Source organism: Oncorhynchus masou, chromosome 15, assembly GCF_036934945.1.
Source record: "Oncorhynchus masou masou isolate Uvic2021 chromosome 15, UVic_Omas_1.1, whole genome shotgun sequence".
NCBI classification, from domain to species: Eukaryota; Metazoa; Chordata; class Actinopteri; order Salmoniformes; family Salmonidae; genus Oncorhynchus; species Oncorhynchus masou.
This window is the reverse complement of record NC_088226.1, coordinates 58,525,712-58,543,984: the sequence shown is the minus strand read 5'-3', so window position 1 is coordinate 58,543,984 and position 18,273 is coordinate 58,525,712. Positions and strand designations below refer to the sequence as shown.

The 18,273-nt window shown below is 44.1% G+C and overlaps 1 protein-coding gene across 2 annotated transcripts in view; it reads left to right on the top strand.

Moving 5' to 3' along the window:
* LOC135556547 (plexin-B2-like) overlaps positions 1-18,273 on the top strand; it is a 270,152-nt gene that overhangs the window by 229,459 nt on the left and 22,420 nt on the right. For both annotated transcript variants that reach the window (XM_064989839.1, XM_064989841.1), the window contains 16 exons: positions 264-375; positions 580-681; positions 865-960; positions 1,769-1,856; positions 2,093-2,256; positions 2,613-2,761; positions 2,916-3,027; positions 3,579-3,715; positions 4,050-4,232; positions 4,536-4,644; positions 8,859-9,068; positions 9,254-9,439; positions 9,774-9,910; positions 16,884-16,984; positions 17,219-17,448; positions 17,685-17,866. In XM_064989839.1, coding sequence (XP_064845911.1) covers positions 264-375; positions 580-681; positions 865-960; positions 1,769-1,856; positions 2,093-2,256; positions 2,613-2,761; positions 2,916-3,027; positions 3,579-3,715; positions 4,050-4,232; positions 4,536-4,644; positions 8,859-9,068; positions 9,254-9,439; positions 9,774-9,910; positions 16,884-16,984; positions 17,219-17,448; positions 17,685-17,866 — 2,298 coding nt within the window. The remainder of the gene's footprint in view (positions 1-263; positions 376-579; positions 682-864; positions 961-1,768; positions 1,857-2,092; positions 2,257-2,612; positions 2,762-2,915; positions 3,028-3,578; positions 3,716-4,049; positions 4,233-4,535; positions 4,645-8,858; positions 9,069-9,253; positions 9,440-9,773; positions 9,911-16,883; positions 16,985-17,218; positions 17,449-17,684; positions 17,867-18,273) is intronic.

Below are 18,273 nucleotides of genomic sequence, written 5' to 3'. Positions count from 1 at the left end.
CTGGAGGAAGCGTGTGATAAATGGGCTTTGTTTATCAGGTTACAGATATATATTTACCATCAACAATATAGGTTTACTGTTACAGGAATACTATCATGGATTTACATGTTTTAAAAAGAGATTGCCTCCCTGGTGTGTGTGTGTGTGTGTGTGTGTGTGTGTGTGTGTGTGTGTGTGTGTGTGTGTGTGTGTGTGTGTGTGTGTGTGTGTGTGTGTGTGTGTGTGTGTGTGTGTGTGTGTGTGTGCGCGCGTGTGCGTGTCAGATGTTTGTCGTGTGTGGCCAGCCCATGGGGCTGCCAGTGGAATACCCAGGACCACACCTGCCGGGACGAGGACGACACTGTGTTGGGCCCTCAAATCATCAAACACAGACAGGTAGCTAGGTGCTCCACTAAACAGGCCTAATGTACATTGCATGTATGCTAAGAGTCAATGAGTGTTTTTGTATGGAATATCAGTTTGTAAGTCAGCAGATGCATGCCAACTGATAAATGATCAGTCTGGATGACAGTTTGTCCGTCGAATAACTAAAGCCATAAATACAAATGCTCAAAATGTAGTATTTCCATCTGTGTTCAGGGGGCAAGATGTCCCCAGTTCGAGAACCCTGATCCTGTGCTCATTCCTGTGGGGTTCAAAACCACCATCGGCTTCGAGGGCATCAACCTGGATGTTTACCAGGTACTGGAAAAAAAGATAATGTCTTATATAGCTGTTATATAGCTTTATAGCTGTTATCAAACAATTCAAAAACAGTAGGCGCTAGTTAATTATGAATCAGACTATAGTATGGTTGAGATGAGGCCTTGATAACTGCTCATGTATGAAGTTTGTTAACTCTCTGCTCCTCTGCTTCCTCCCTAGGACCGGGTGTTCACCATCGGCACAGAGCTGATGAGTAACATGGAGGAGGACGTCAGGTCTGAAGATGGCTCCTTCTACAGCTTCAACGGTTTTAACGTATGTCAGTGCTTCTTATTGCACCACACCTGTCAATTGTAGCTTTCACCACTTCTAAAAGGTGTAAAGGGTTGATCATGTGTTGCTGGGTCATGATATTGTATTGTTTGTTTACGTTAACTGGTTTGTGTCAGTTTGATATTATAGCACCCCCTCATGGAAAACAATCCTAATGTTATTTTAACATCCTCAAACTGTGGATTTTGTGTGATTGGAAAACATCTTAGAAGTACTACAGAGAGGTGGGGACCCGCCTCCAGCAACATTATTTTCATACATTGATTTATTCAGCTATTTTGGAGTGTGTATGGAACGACAGGTAGCCTAGTGGTTAAGAATGTTGGGACAGTAACTGAAAGGTCGCTGGTTCGAGTCCTGGAGCAGGGTGACTAATTTGTCGATATGTTCTTGAGCAAGGTACTTATATGCTCTATGCTCTTGAGCAAGGTACTTATATGCTCTATGCTCTTCAGCAAAGTACTTATATGCTCTATGCTCTTCAGCAAGGTACTTATATGCTTTATGATCTTGAGCAAGATACTTATATGCTCTTGAGCAAGGTACTTATATGCTCTATGCTCGTGAGCAAGGTACTTATATGCTCTTGAGCAAGGTACTTATATGCTCTATGCTCGTGAGCAAGGTACTTAACCCTAATTGCTCCTGTACGTCTCTCTGGATAAGAGCATCTGCTAAATTACTTAAATGTAAAATGAGAACTTTTATCTGGCACGTTTTGGAAATGTGAAGTCATTAATCACTTCTTTCACAAACTGTATTAATAATTCATTATTTTCTCCGTTTCTAGTTTTCCTTGGATAAGTCACAGGAGACCAACGTTCTGTTCTACGTGAAGGATAAACAGTCGGGCAAGAAAATAGACAGCACGCTGAATGGTAAAGGGTGCATCTTTATGCAACTCTGTTGACAATGTCCCAAAGGACCATGTGGACATAAATGACTTATTTGACACATTTACATTGACACATTTAACGCAATACTTTTTGCAATCGTCTAAGTGAATTGGTCAAACATCATATCAGACCTTGTACTATCGATGACCAGTGTCATGTAAATGAAATGACAGAATAGTCTTGACATTCCAAGGCGTCCCTCTTACCTTCCTTCACAGTGACCCTATATAGCTGCTCGCTGGGCCGTGAGGACTGCAGCCTGTGTAAGAACGCTGACCCTAAGTACAGGTGTGTGTGGTGTGTCAAAAGGAAGTCGTGCGTCTATGAGAAGCTGTGTACTAATGACCAGGGTACAGAATGCCCTGACCCACACATCACTGACGTGAGTAGCACCCACAGTACAGTAGTTATCTCCTAACTATATACTAATAACTTATCTTTGAACCTGCAATAATATCGACTTTTGATTATCACTGACTGACTAGGCATGTTAATGATCACTTCATTGACTGCTACTGACAACTGGATCAGTTAACAGACTGGTTATTTGCTATTTAAAGGGGTACCTCTGATCAATGCTCATTTTCTAAAGACTGGACGAGCTACAGTCCTGAACGCAATCTTTTCACAGACTGTGGGGTCACATTCTGCATGTGTTTGTGGCTTATTTCCTGGTGCTACTCTGTAAGCCACTCTATACACTGTCATCTTAAATCTGTTCCCCAATCCCCCTCCCAGATCATCCCTCGCTACGGGCCCGTGGGGGGGGGCATCTCTGTCACCATCAAGGGCTCCAACCTGGGCATCCACAAGGAGGACATCAAGGCCATCAGTGTGGTGGGGGTCCCCTGTATACATCAGGAGAACAAATACGCCGTCTCCACCAGGTAACATACACTGGCAACCCAGTCACCGCTGTCCCCTTGTCACAATAGACGATGATGGATGTGGTCCTCTCAACAGTAGATTTCAATCTGAAATGTAATCTAGAATGTCTAAATATAATATCTAAGTCTTCCTCCCTGTCTCTCTGTTTTACAGCGTGGTGTGTGAGATCGGGCCCTTGGAACCCCTGAGTACAAACTGGGGCCAGGTGGAGGTGGAGGTAGAGGGTGGGAAGAGAGGAACGTCATCTGCTTTCTTCACATACCGGGTAACAAACCTACCGCACTCCTTCACTTCAATAACACTCCTTCACTTCAGGATGAGAGGGCGGACTCTTGAAGTGGAAAATGCTTTGACATGATTTGGTTATGCTATCACCATTCAATTTCACAGCTATACAGACGCTGTATTACAGAGCTTCTTATCGGCCCGCATGAAGGGCATGTCGTTTAAGTGTAATATCCAAATACAATTCATGAATGTTCTGTTGAATGAACTACTCTGGTAATGCCACACTGGCAGATAATGCTCAGTACGATAAGATGAAATTGATTTGTGTGTATAATAGTTTAACAAGGTGCTATACGGCGACTCAATTTCCTCTGGTGCCTTAACAGGGTACATTGGAGCAATTTCACTGCCTTTTTTATATCTTGCACGGCTAATGCTTCCCCACGGGGGACCGCCCCCCCCCTAACTGTTTACTCAGCAAAATGAAGGAAATGCGAAGTGTGTGGGTGTGTGTGCATTTTGAAAGCCTTGTGGGGGAAGAGATGAGACAGGAATATGATGAGTGTTTTTTACTACCTGATCCTCCAGGACCCCATCGCCCGCTCGGTTCACCCCGCCAACGGCTCCAAGGCCGGGGGGACGGTCATCACCATCTCTGGTTTCAACCTGGACACAGCCACCAGGGAGGACATTGCCGTCACCGTTGGGGGGGTGGTGTGCACTGTGTAAGTACTGTTGCATCCTGTTGAAGGGAACCAGTGTCAAGAAGGGTTGCGGTTGTCTGGTCTTTAGATCTGTATGTGTTGGCTTTCAGCCAATTCTTTGGCATGACAACGAGCAAAAGAAAAAGTGTTGTAAGCTAAAGTGAATACAGAACTATCAAGCAGGTTAGGGTTGGGGGTTGCATTCAAATATGGGCATGATTTTCTTTAATAAGAAAGCCCTGTATTGACTTAGCTGTCATGGTTCTGGCATGTTAGTCTCCTGTGCACCGTGACCCCGGTTGACCCCTAGTGCTGAGCGGTCTGTGTCGCTGGCTGACCATGTCCTTGTCTGCAGGGAGACATTTGGTGCAGCCATCACCTGCAGGATGGGAGAGTACCGGGCGGATAAGGTCCCCTCTGACCTGCTCACGGTGACAGTAAAGTATGGGAAGAGAACCACCACGGCCGTCCCCACAGCCTTCCAGTTCTGGGAGAACCCCACTATCCTGGACCACCACCCCAAGGGAAGCTTTGTGTGGTGAGTCCCAGTCCTCGAGACAAGAGGCTATTCTCGAGGCTTCCACATTGTCTCACATCAGATAGCACGTCAACTCCATCTGCACTGAGAAGCGCCGGGTTAGAATGATGCCACCTGTCTAAACCCAATAAAGTGTACCCTAGAGTATAGTTTAATGGCATTCCATTTCCAACACACCTGGCTTCATCTCCAGATACCAGTTGGTAGCTTCAATGTGATATCTCTTCTGTAGATGAAATGTGAATGTGAGCAGTGGGTTAAAACTGTACCTTTTGTCCCTTTGTGATGGTGATGTTGTTTCAGTGGTGGGAGGACCATCGTGGTGACTGGATCTGGGTTTGACCTAATTCAGAACGCCATCATGAGGGTCCAGGCCTCGGCTGACAAGTGGTCCGGCATAACTCCTCCTGAGGTATGGACTCTCTTTCTCTGCCTCTCTCTCTCTGCCTCTCTCTGTCTCTCTCTCTCGATGCCTCTTTCTCTCCCTGTCTCTCTCTCTTACTCTCTCTGCTTCTCTCTCTCTGCCTCGCTCTCATATTAATATTCAATGTGCTTAATTGCCATGAAGGACAAGGTCAAAGTTATCAAAGCGAAGTGATACTTGCAGCGTATTCAGAAAGTATTCAGACCATTTGACTTTTTCCACTTTTTGTTACTTTACAGCCTTATTCTAAAATGGATTAAATTGTTTTTCCCCTCATCAATCTACACATAATACCCCATAATGACAAAGCAAAAATAGGTTTTTAGAAATGTTTGCACATTTATTTTAAAATAAAAAACGAAATACCACATTTCCATAAGTATTCAGACACTTTACTGACCCTTGTTGAAGCACCTTCTTGGGTATGACACCACAAGCTTTGTACACCTTTTTGGGGATTTTCTCCCATTCTTCTCTGCAGATCCTCTCAAGCTCTGTCAGGTTGGATGGGGAGCATCGCTGCACAGCTATTTTCAGGTCTCTCAAGAGAAGTTCAATTGGGTTCAAGTGTGGTCTCGGGCAGGCCCCTCAAGGACATTCAGAGACTTGTCTCGAAGCCCCTTCTGCGTTGTCTTGGCTGTGTGCTTAGGGTCGTTGTCCTGTTGGAAGGTGAACCTTCGCCCCAGTCTGAGATCCTGAGCTCTCTGGAGCAGGTTTTCATCAAGGATCTCTCTGTACTTTGCTCCGTTCATCTTTCCCTCGATCCTGACTGGTCTCACAGTTCCTGTCGCTGAAAAACATCCCCACAGCATGATGCTACCACCACCACAGCATGATGCTGCTTTAACATAGTGATGGTGCCAGGTTTTCTCCAGATGTGACGCTTAGCATTCAAGCCAAATAGTTCAACCTCGATTTCATCAGACCAGAGAATCTTGTTTCTCATAGTCTGAGAGTCCTTTAGGTGCCTATTGGCAAACTCCAAGCGGGCTGTCATGTGAATTTTAATGAGGAGTGGCTTCCATCTGGCCACTCTACCATAAAGGCATAATTGGTGGAGTGCTGCAGAGAGGGATTCCTTCTTAAAGGTTCTCCCATCTCCACAGAGGAACTCTGGAGCTCTGTCAGAGTGACCATCGGGTTTTTGGTCACCTCCCTGACCAAGGCCCTTCTCCCCCGATTGCTCAGTTTGGCCGGGAGGCCAGCTCTAGGAAGAGTCTTGCTGCTTCCAAACGTCTTCCATTTAAGAATGATGGAGGCCACGGTGTTCTTGGGGACCTTCAATGCTGCAGATTTTTTTTGTACCCTTTCCCTGATCTGTGCCTCGACACAATCCTGTCTTGGAGCTCTATAGACAATTCCTTCGACCTCAAGTCTTGGTTTTTGCTCTGACATGCACTGTTAACTGTGGGACCTAATATAGTCAGGTGCGTGTATTTCCAAATCACCAATCAAGTTGTAGAAACATCTCAAGGATGATCAATGGAAACAGGATGCACCTGAGCTCAATTTCAAGTCTCATAGCAAAGGGTTTGAATACTTCCTTATTTCTGTTTTTTTTATAAATGTTTTTTTTTTTTTTTATCTCAAAACCTGTTTTTCACTTTGTCATTATGGGGTATTGTGTGTAGATTGATGAATATATATATTTTTTAAGTAATACATTTTAGAATAAGGCTGTAACATAACAAAATGTAGAAAAAGTCAAGGGGTCTGAATACTTTTTCCAAATACACTGTATACAAAATATGTGACAACAATAAGAATAGTAGATATAAAACTAATAAAAAATAAATATATAACAAATAAATAGAATGACTGGTGCATTTATATTGTCTATTACTTATAATACACTGAGAAAATACAAAATAATATGTTTCCTTCCTTAGCATTTGGCAAGCTGTGACATACTGTGCTGCCAACTCAATAACATCAGACCTTAACCCCAAAAATATACAGTTTCTGTCACGCCCTGACCTTAGAGAGCCGTTTTATTTCTCTATTTGGTTAGGTCAGGGTGTGATTTGGGTGGGCATTCTATGTTGTCTATTTCTTTGTTTTTTTTGGCAGAGTATGGTTCCCAATCAGAGGCAGCTGTCAATCGTTGTCTCTGATTGGGATCATACTTAGGCTGCCCTTTTTCCCACTTTCTGTTGTGGGATCTTGTCTTTGTTTGTTGCATGGGTTGCACTTATGTTACGAATCCCTTTTGGCCCGACAGTCTAGGGGGGATGGTAATGAGACCCGTAACATAACTCATGCAAATTATTATTGTGACAAAATAAAAGTGTGAACGAAATAACCACGACAACAGAAATCTACCGTCAAACTCCAGGTTTATTTATAAACACACGGTAATGGGGGGAGCAGGAAAAGGGGCTGAGCTGGACCCAAGGAAAGAAACAATAAGTATTCAAAAACACCCCTAAGCTAGACTAGCCTACTTTAACAACCGCTAACTAACTAACCAAAAATACAGTGGGTGGTCCGCCCAGTTCTAACTAGTGTATTTAACAAAGTTCACCTAAGGGTAGTGTATGCCCATGGGCGACTTGTCTTGGTTTCCCCCTTTTCCCACCAGCAACAAACAAACACCATAACCAAAAACAATACTCACAGGTGATGACAAAGTGCTATGAGGTGCTTAAACAAAAGAGAGGTTAAGACACAAAGCGAGAGTGAAACACAGAGACCTACAGACATGGCATTTACAGAGAGATTGAGCTCTAGAACAAACAAATGATGGGTTTTTTAAACCATGGGGAAAGAACTGTGATATGTTAGGAAATAGGAGGAGGTGTGTCTTCTGATTGATGATTGATTGTTGACTGATTGGGGAGTGATGATTTTCACCTGTGAGGGGAGAAGGAGAGAAAAGAAACACACACACAGGATACACACACACACACACAAGATAACTGTATCCGTAACAACTCCTAAGCTTTTCGTTCGTTGAGTTGTTGTTTTTTTTTTTTTGGTGAACATTTATATATTAAAGAAAATGTACGCCTACCATCCTGCACCTTGGTCTCATTCGAACGACAGACGTTAGTTTCTCTCTCTCGGGCTCTATACACTGTCTGTCTGCATATGTCTCTGTCTGCATATGTCTCTGACTGCATATGTCTCTGACTGCATATGTCTCTGACAGAGCCCTAAACCTAATAGCCTAAACCATCCCTTTATCCCTTTATCTCAATCACATATGACTCTTCATAACTAACCTGGAAGATTGACGCAGAAAAAGCTCTGATACATCCAGAAATAATCAATCCAGATTTACTTAATGTCACACAGTGTCCCCAGAGCTGCTGTTGTGGCCTTGCAGAGAGGACTTAATGTCACACAGTGCCTCCAGAGCTGATGTAGTGGCCTTGCAAAGAGGACTTAATGTCACACAGTGCCCCCAGAGCTGCTGTAGTGGCCTTGCAGAGAGGACTTAATGTCACACACTGTCCCCAGAGCTGCTGTAGTGGCCTTGCAGACTCCTGCCCCTGATGCCTTGGGCAGGATAAGCAGCGAATTTATTCATTTCATTTAGAGGCTAAATTGAATACGGTAATTAAGGTTCCAGTGGATTATGTGGTTAGGCAGCTCTGTTCCTCTCTAACTCCCTAGGTGGCAGCTCTGTTCCTCTCTAACTCCCTAGGTGGCAGCTCTGTTCCTCTCTAACTCCCTAGGTGGCAGCTCTGTTCCTCTCTAACTCCATAGGTGGCAGCTCTGTTCCTCTCTAACTCCATAGGTGGCAGCTCTGTTCCTCTCTAACTCCCTAGGTGGCAGCTCTGTTCCTCTCTAACTCCATAGGTGGCAGCTCTGTTCCTCTCTAACTCCATAGGTGGCAGCTCTGTTCCTCTCTAACTCCCTAGGTGGCAGCTCTGTTCCTCTCTAACTCCCTAGGTGGCAGCTCTGTTCCTCTCTAACTCCCTAGGTGGCAGCTCTGTTCCTCTCTAACTCCATAGGTGGCAGCTCTGTTCCTCTCTAACTCCCTAGGTGGCAGCTCTGTTCCTCTCTAACTCCCTAGGTGGCAGCTCTGTTCCTCTCTAACTCCCTAGGTGGCAGCTCTGTTCCTCTCTAACTCCCTAGGTGGCAGAGACTTGGGGCCATGTACTTATAGGGACATGGGGCCCCACAAAGTGGTGTATGATAAAGCTTACTTATTAAAGCCCTCCTCCTCCCCTCCTTCTCCCCTCCTTCTCCCCCAGTACCTCCAGGAGGCTCTGAGTAAGAACAACACGGTAATCCAGTTCCTGACCCCGGCCGTCAACAGGTCCTCTGAGACCCATTTGTTCAGGACCTTCATCCAGCTGGACAACTGGGGGAGGGAGCTCAAGCCCTTCGACTACCACCCTGACCCTGCCTTTGACCCCCTCACCAAGAAGATCATCACTGAGACCTCCATCATTGTCGTCACTGTGAGTATTAGAGGCTGATAGGGTCCATCAATGTACTATGTTATGTTTAGGCCCAAGAATGTTCCTGACCTAGTTACAGGCTACAACTAGGGCTTTGAGTTTTTTCCGGTTCCTCCTGACTCATAGTTACAGTATGTTGTTACCTACAATACGTCCAATAATTCCTTAACATGTTCCACCTCCAGGGTCGAGGTTTTGAAAAAGCCATGACAGCCAAAGAGGCCCAGGCGTTTGTGGGGGATGTCCCGTGCTATGTCAACGCCCTCCAGGATGACAAGCTGTTCTTGGATCCCCCGTCCAGCCAGCCCCAGGCCCGCTCCAAACGCCACCGCAGACGCAGAGACACCAGCTCCGACACATTGGACCTGCTGGTGAGAATACACACACACACACACACACACACACACACACACACACACACACACACACACACACACACACACACACACACACACACACACACACACACACACACACACACACGGGACCATACAGATGCATGGATCGGTCTTTGCTATCTTTTAACTTATCTGCAGTTTCCTAAAGATGAGTAATTGAAATCTGCTTGCCAAAATAAATCCAGAGCAACTTGGTGTCTGTCAGGGCAACTTAATGTTAACAGTTGCCAATACTGCTTTGAAGGCATTCTTCTATCTCCAGTGTTGGTAATAATAACGCTCCTGCTGCTAACTGTGTGTGTTCCAGATTAAGTTTGGGAATGGCGAGTGGGTGGTGGGCTCTGTGCACTACGAGAGCAATAATGAGGTTCCTCTCTTCATCATCATCCCTGCTGTCATCATCCCCATGCTGCTCATCATCCTCGTCTCCGTCTACTGCTACAGGTAGGCTAGATAACCATAATACAGGACAGTTACAAAATGCCACCTTTAGGCTAGATAACCATAATACAGGACAGTTACAAAATGCCACCTTTAGGCTAGATAACCATAATACAGGACAGTTACAAAATGCCACCTTTAGGCTAGATAACCATAATACAGGACAGTTACAAAATGCCACCTTTAGGCTAGATAACCATAATACAGGACAGTTACACCATACCACCTTAAGGCTAGATAACCTGAATACAGGACAGTTACACCATACCACCTTAAGGGTAGATAACCTGAATACAGGACAGTTACACCATACCACCTTAAGGGTAGATAACCTGAATACAGGACAGTTACACCATACCACCTTAAGGCTAGATAACCTGAATACAGGACCACACCATACCACCTTAAGGGTAGATAACCTGAATACAGGACAGTTACACCATACCACCTTAAGGCTAGATAACCTGAATACAGGACAGTTACACCATACCACCTTAAGGCTAGATAACCTGAATACAGGACAGTTACACCATACCACCTTAAGGCTAGATAACCTGAATACAGGACCACACCATACCACCTTAAGGGTAGATAACCTGAATACAGGACAGTTACACCATACCACCTTAAGGCTAGATAACCTGAATACAGGACAGTTACACCATACCACCTTAAGGCTAGATAACCTGAATACAGGACAGTTACACCATACCACCTTAAGGGTAGATAACCTGAATACAGGACAGTTACACCATACCACCTTAAGGGTAGATAACCTGAATACAGGACAGTTACACCATACCACCTTAAGGCTAGATAACCTGAATACAGGACCACACCATACCACCTTAAGGGTAGATAACCTGAATACAGGACAGTTACACCATACCACCTTAAGGCTAGATAACCTGAATACAGGACAGTTACACCATACCACCTTAAGGCTAGATAACCTGAATACAGGACAGTTACACCATACCACCTTAAGGGTAGATAACCTGAATACAGGACAGTTACACCATACCACCTTAAGGCTAGATAACCTGAATACAGGACAGTTACACCATACCACCTTAAGGGTAGATAACCTGAATACAGGACAGTTACACCATACCACCTTAAGGGTAGATAACCTGAATACAGGACAGTTACACCATACCACCTTAAGGCTAGATAACCTGAATACAGGACAGTTACACCATACCACCTTAAGGGTAGATAACCTGAATACAGGACAGTTACACCATACCACCTTAAGGGTAGATAACCTGAATACAGGACCACACCATACCACCTTAAGGGTAGATAACCTGAATACAGGACCACACCATACCACCTTAAGGCTAGATAACCTGAATACAGGACAGTTACACCATACCACCTTAAGGCTAGATAACCATAATACAGGACAGTTACACCATACCACCTTAAGGCTAGATAACCTGAATACAGGACCACACCATACCACCTTAAGGGTAGATAACCTGAATACAGGACAGTTACACCATACCACCTTAAGGCTAGATAACCTGAATACAGGACAGTTACACCATACCACCTTAAGGCTAGATAACCTGAATACAGGACAGTTACACCATACCACCTGAAGGCTAGATAACCTGAATACAGGACAGTTACACCATACCACCTTAAGGCTAGATAACCTGAATACAGGACAGTTACACCATACCACCTTAAGGCTAGATAACCAGAATACAGGACAGTTACACCATACCACCTTAAGGCTAGATAACCTGAATACAGGACAGTTACACCATACCACCTTAAGGGTAGATAACCTGAATACAGGACCACACCATACCACCTTAAGGGTAGATAACCTGAATACAGGACAGTTACACCATACCACCTTAAGGCTAGATAACCTGAATACAGGACAGTTACACCATACCACCTTAAGGGTAGATAACCTGAATACAGGACAGTTACACCATACCACCTTAAGGCTAGATAACCATAATACAGGACAGTTACACCATACCACCTTAAGGCTAGATAACCTGAATACAGGACAGTTACACCATACCACCTTAAGGCTAGATAACCTGAATACAGGACAGTTACACCATACCACCTTAAGGGTAGATAACCTGAATACAGGACAGTTACACCATACCACCTTAAGGGTAGATAACCTGAATACAGGACAGTTACACCATACCACCTTAAGGCTAGATAACCTGAATACAGGACAGTTACACCATACCACCTTAAGGGTAGATAACCTGAATACAGGACAGTTACACCATACCACCTTAAGGCTAGATAACCTGAATACAGGACAGTTACACCATACCACCTTAAGGCTAGATAACCTGAATACAGGGCAGTTACACCATACCACCTTAAGGCTAGATAACCCGAATACAGGGCAGTTACACCATACCACCTTAAGGCTAGATAACCTGAATACAGGACAGTTACACCATACCACCTTAAGGCTAGATAACCTGAATACAGGACAGTTACACCATACCACCTTAAGGCTAGATAACCTGAATACAGGACAGTTACACCATACCACCTTAAGGCTAGATAACCTGAATACAGGACAGTTACACCATACCACCTTAAGGCTAGATAACCTGAATACAGGACAGTTACACCATACCACCTTAAGGCTAGATAACCTGAATACAGGACAGTTACACCACACCACCTTAAGGCTAGATAACCTGAATACAGGACAGTTACACCATACCACCTTAAGGCTAGATAACCTGAATACAGGACAGTTACACCATACCACCTTAAGGCTAGATAACCTGAATACAGGACAGTTACACCATACCACCTTAAGGGTAGATAACCTGAATACAGGACAGTTACACCATACCACCTTAAGGGTAGATAACCTGAATACAGGACCACACCATACCACCTTAAGGCTAGATAACCTGAATACAGGACAGTTACACCATACCACCTTAAGGCTAGATAACCTGAATACAGGACAGTTACACCATACCACCTTAAGGGTAGATAACCTGAATACAGGACAGTTACACCATACCACCTTAAGGCTAGATAACCTGAATACAGGACAGTTACACCATACCACCTTAAGGCTAGATAACCTGAATACAGGACAGTTACACCATACCACCTTAAGGCTAGATAACCTGAATACAGGACAGTTACACCACAACACCTTAAGGGTAGATAACCCGAATACAGGACAGTTACACCATACCACCTTAAGGGTAGATAACCTGAATACAGGACAGTTACACCATACCACCTTAAGGCTAGATAACCTGAATACAGGGCAGTTACACCATACCACCTTAAGGGTAGATAACCTGAATACAGGACAGTTACACCATACCACCTTAAGGGTAGATAACCTGAATACAGGACCACACCATACCACCTTAAGGGTAGATAACCTGAATACAGGACAGTTACACCATACCACCTTAAGGGTAGATAACCATAATACAGGACAGTTACACCATACCACCTTAAGGCTAGATAACCTGAATACAGGACCACACCATACCACCTTAAGGGTAGATAACCTGAATACAGGACAGTTACACCATACCACCTTAAGGGTAGATAACCTGAATACAGGACCACACCATACCACCTTAAGGGTAGATAACCTGAATACAGGACAGTTACACCATACCACCTTAAGGCTAGATAACCTGAATACAGGACAGTTACACCATACCACCTTAAGGGTAGATAACCTGAATACAGGACAGTTACACCATACCACCTTAAGGCTAGATAACCTGAATACAGGACAGTTACACCACAACACCTTAAGGCTAGATAACCTGAATACAGGACAGTTACACCACAACACCTTAAGGCTAGATAACCTGAATACAGGACAGTTACACCATACCACCTTAAGGGTAGATAACCTGAATACAGGACAGTTACACCATAACACCTTAAGGCTAGATAACCTGAATACAGGACAGTTACACCATAACACCTTAAGGCTAGATAACCTGAATACAGGACAGTTACACCATAACACCTTAAGGCTAGATAACCTGAATACAGGACAGTTACACCATACCACCTTAAGGCTAGATAACCTGAATACAGGACCACACCATACCACCTTAAGGCTAGATAACCTGAATACAGGACAGTTACACCATACCACCTTAAGGCTAGATAACCTGAATACAGGACAGTTACACCATACCACCTTAAGGCTAGATAACCTGAATACAGGACCACACCATACCACCTTAAGGGTAGATAACCTGAATACAGGACAGTTACACCATACCACCTTAAGGGTAGATAACCTGAATACAGGACAGTTACACCATACCACCTTAAGGGTAGATAACCTGAATACAGGACAGTTACACCATACCACCTTAAGGGTAGATAACCTGAATACAGGACAGTTACACCATACCACCTTAAGGCTAGATAACCTGAATACAGGACAGTTACACCATACCACCTTAAGGCTAGATAACCTGAATACAGGACAGTTACACCATACCACCTTAAGGGTAGATAACCTGAATACAGGACCACACCATACCACCTTAAGGGTAGATAACCTGAATACAGGACAGTTACACCATACCACCTTAAGGCTAGATAACCTGAATACAGGACAGTTACACCATACCACCTTAAGGGTAGATAACCTGAATACAGGACCACACCATACCACCTTAAGGGTAGATAACCTGAATACAGGACAGTTACACCATACCACCTTAAGGCTAGATAACCTGAATACAGGACAGTTACACCATACCACCTTAAGGCTAGATAACCTGAATACAGGACAGTTACACCATACCACCTTAAGGGTAGATAACCTGAATACAGGACAGTTACACCATACCACCTTAAGGGTAGATAACCTGAATACAGGACAGTTACACCATACCACCTTAAGGGTAGATAACCTGAATACAGGACAGTTACACCATACCACCTTAAGGGTAGATAACCTGAATACAGGACAGTTACACCATACCACCTTAAGGCTAGATAACCTGAATACAGGACAGTTACACCATACCACCTTAAGGCTAGATAACCTGAATACAGGACAGTTACACCATACCACCTTAAGGCTAGATAACCTGAATACAGGACAGTTACACCATACCACCTTAAGGGTAGATAACCTGAATACAGGACCACACCATACCACCTTAAGGGTAGATAACCTGAATACAGGACAGTTACACCATACCACCTTAAGGCTAGATAACCTGAATACAGGACAGTTACACCATACCACCTTAAGGGTAGATAACCTGAATACAGGACCACACCATACCACCTTAAGGGTAGATAACCTGAATACAGGACAGTTACACCATACCACCTTAAGGCTAGATAACCTGAATACAAGACAGTTACACCATACCACCTTAAGGGTAGATAACCTGAATACAGGACAGTTACACCATACCACCTTAAGGGTAGATAACCTGAATACAGGACAGTTACACCATACCACCTTAAGGCTAGATAACCTGAATACAGGACAGTTACACCATACCACCTTAAGGCTAGATAACCTGAATACAGGACAGTTACACCATACCACCTTAAGGCTAGATAACCTGAATACAGGACAGTTACACCATACCACCTTAAGGCTAGATAACCTGAATACAGGACAGTTACACCATACCACCTTAAGGCTAGATAACCTGAATACAGGACAGTTACACCATACCACCTTAAGGCTAGATAACCTGAATACAGGGCAGTTACACCATACCACCTTAAGGCTAGATAACCTGAATACAGGACAGTTACACCATACCACCTTAAGGGTAGATAACCATAATACAGGACAGTTACACCATACCACCTTAAGGCTAGATAACCTGAATACAGGACAGTTACACCATACCACCTTTCTCCATTACCAACATGCAGGACAGTTACACCATACAGTTCCACCTTTAGGCTAGATAACCAGAATACAGGACAGTTACACCATACCACCTTTCTCCATTACCAACATACAGGACAGATACACCATACAGTTCCACCTTTAGGCTAGATAACCAACATACAGGACAGTTACACCATACCACCTTTCTCCATTACCAACATACAGGACATATACACCATACAGTTCCACCTTTAGGCTAGGTAACCAGAATACAGGACAGTTACACCACAACACCTTAAGGCTAGATAACAAGGAATACAGGACAGTTACACCATATCACCTTTAGGCTAGATAACCTGAATACAGGACAGTTACACCATACCACCTTTCTCCATTACCAACATACAGGACAGATACACCATACAGTTCCACCTTTAGGCTAGGTAACCAGAATACAGGACAGTTACACCATACCACCTTTCTCCATTACCAACATACAGGACAGTTACACCATACAGTTCCACCTTTAGGCTAGGTAACCAACATACAGGACAGTTACACCATACCACCTTTCTCCATTACCAACATACAGGACAGCTACACCATACCACCTTTCTTCATTACCAACATACAGGACAGTTACACCATACAGTTCCACCTTTAGGCTAGATAACCAACATACAGGACAGTTACGCCATACCACCTTTCTCCATTACCAACATACAAGACAGTTACACCATACAGTTCCACCTTTAGGCTAGATAACCAACATACAGGACAGTTACACCATACCACCTTTCTTCATTACCAACATACAGGACAGTTACACCATACAGTTCCACCTTTAGGCTAGATAACCAACATACAGGACAGTTACACCATACCACCTTTCTCCATTACCAACATACAGGACAGTACACCATACCACCTTTCTCCATGGATGTGGGGGTGACAACTTCATTTGGTGTCAAGGGATCCAAGCCAGCCAAATGGTGCGCAATACACAAAAATGTACAATGTTACATGAGTTAGTGTTCATGTTGGTGTCGGTTTTTGTCTCTGTTCATTGCGCTGCCCATGTTAATGATTGTGTTGTATGCACAGGAGGAAGAGCCAGCAGGCTGAAAGAGAGTATGAGAAGGTGAAACACCAACTGGAGAATTTGGAGGAGAGTGTACGAGACCGCTGCAAGAAAGAGTTCACAGGTACTACATTGTAACCACAGCTACCAAGCATAATTGTCTAAGGCTACCAAGGGTCTTCATTACACTTCATTAAACCTCATATTACGTACTTCATCTACACATCCATACATCTATGTATCTTCATCAAGACATGATTTAAAGTAACGAATATGGTAGTTTATGTTTGTGTTGCGTAAAAGTCTCAGAATGAGAAAATGTGCAAGGTACTCAGACGTTTGTCCTTTGCCTTCCCAGACCTGATGATAGAGATGGAGGACCATACCAACGAACTGAGCGAGGGGCGAATCCCCTTCCTGGACTATAAGACCTACACGGACCGCGTCTTCTTCCTGCCCTCCAAGGACGGGGCCAATGATGTGATGATCACAGGCAAGCTGGACATCCCTGAGGCACGGAAGGCCATCGTGGGCCAGGCCCTCAACCAGTTCTCTAACCTGCTTAACTCCAAGACCTTTCTCATCAATGTAAAGCCCCTTCAGACCACTTAACTGTCTTTGTAATGGTGCATCTATGGCTGGCTCTTCTGTCTCCTTTCCTTCATCTAAAACCATATTAGGGCAGAAGAAGTAAAGGAGACATGGAGAGATTGCAATAATCTGAAACTGTAAATCCATTGTTTACAGTTAAAGATTTATACACAGTTTATGTTAACTGGATTACCATTAACTGCATATTCTGTTAAACTCCACTGTGTGTGTAGTTCATCAAGACCTTGGAAGGACGTCCAGACTTCAACGCCCGGGCCAAGGTGTACTTTGCATCCCTGCTGACGGTGGCTCTGCACGGGAAGCTGGAGTACTACACGGACATCATGAGGACCCTGCTGCTGGAACTCATGGGGAACTATGTCGACAGCAAGAACCCCAAACTCATGCTGCGCAGGTCGGGACCACCAACCGCTGTCACTTACAGTAGCTACCATTCCTCAAAGTAGTTCTGGTAGTTCTACCTATCGTAGATTTAGTTCTGGTAGCTCTACCTATCTTAGATCTAGTTCTGGTAGCTCCACCTATCGTAGATTTAGTTCTGGTAGCTCTACCTATCGTAGATTTAGTTCTGGTAGCTCTACCTATCGTAGATTTAGTTCTGATAGCTCTACCTATCTTAGATTTAGTTCTGGTAGCTCTACCTATCATAGAGTTTAGTTCAGGTAGCTCTACCTATATTAGATTTAGTTCTGGTAGCTCTACCTATCGTAGATCTAGTTCTGGTAGTTCTACCTATCGTAGATTTAGTTCTGGTAGCTCTACCTATCTTAGGTAGAGCTACCAGAACTAGATCTATCTTAG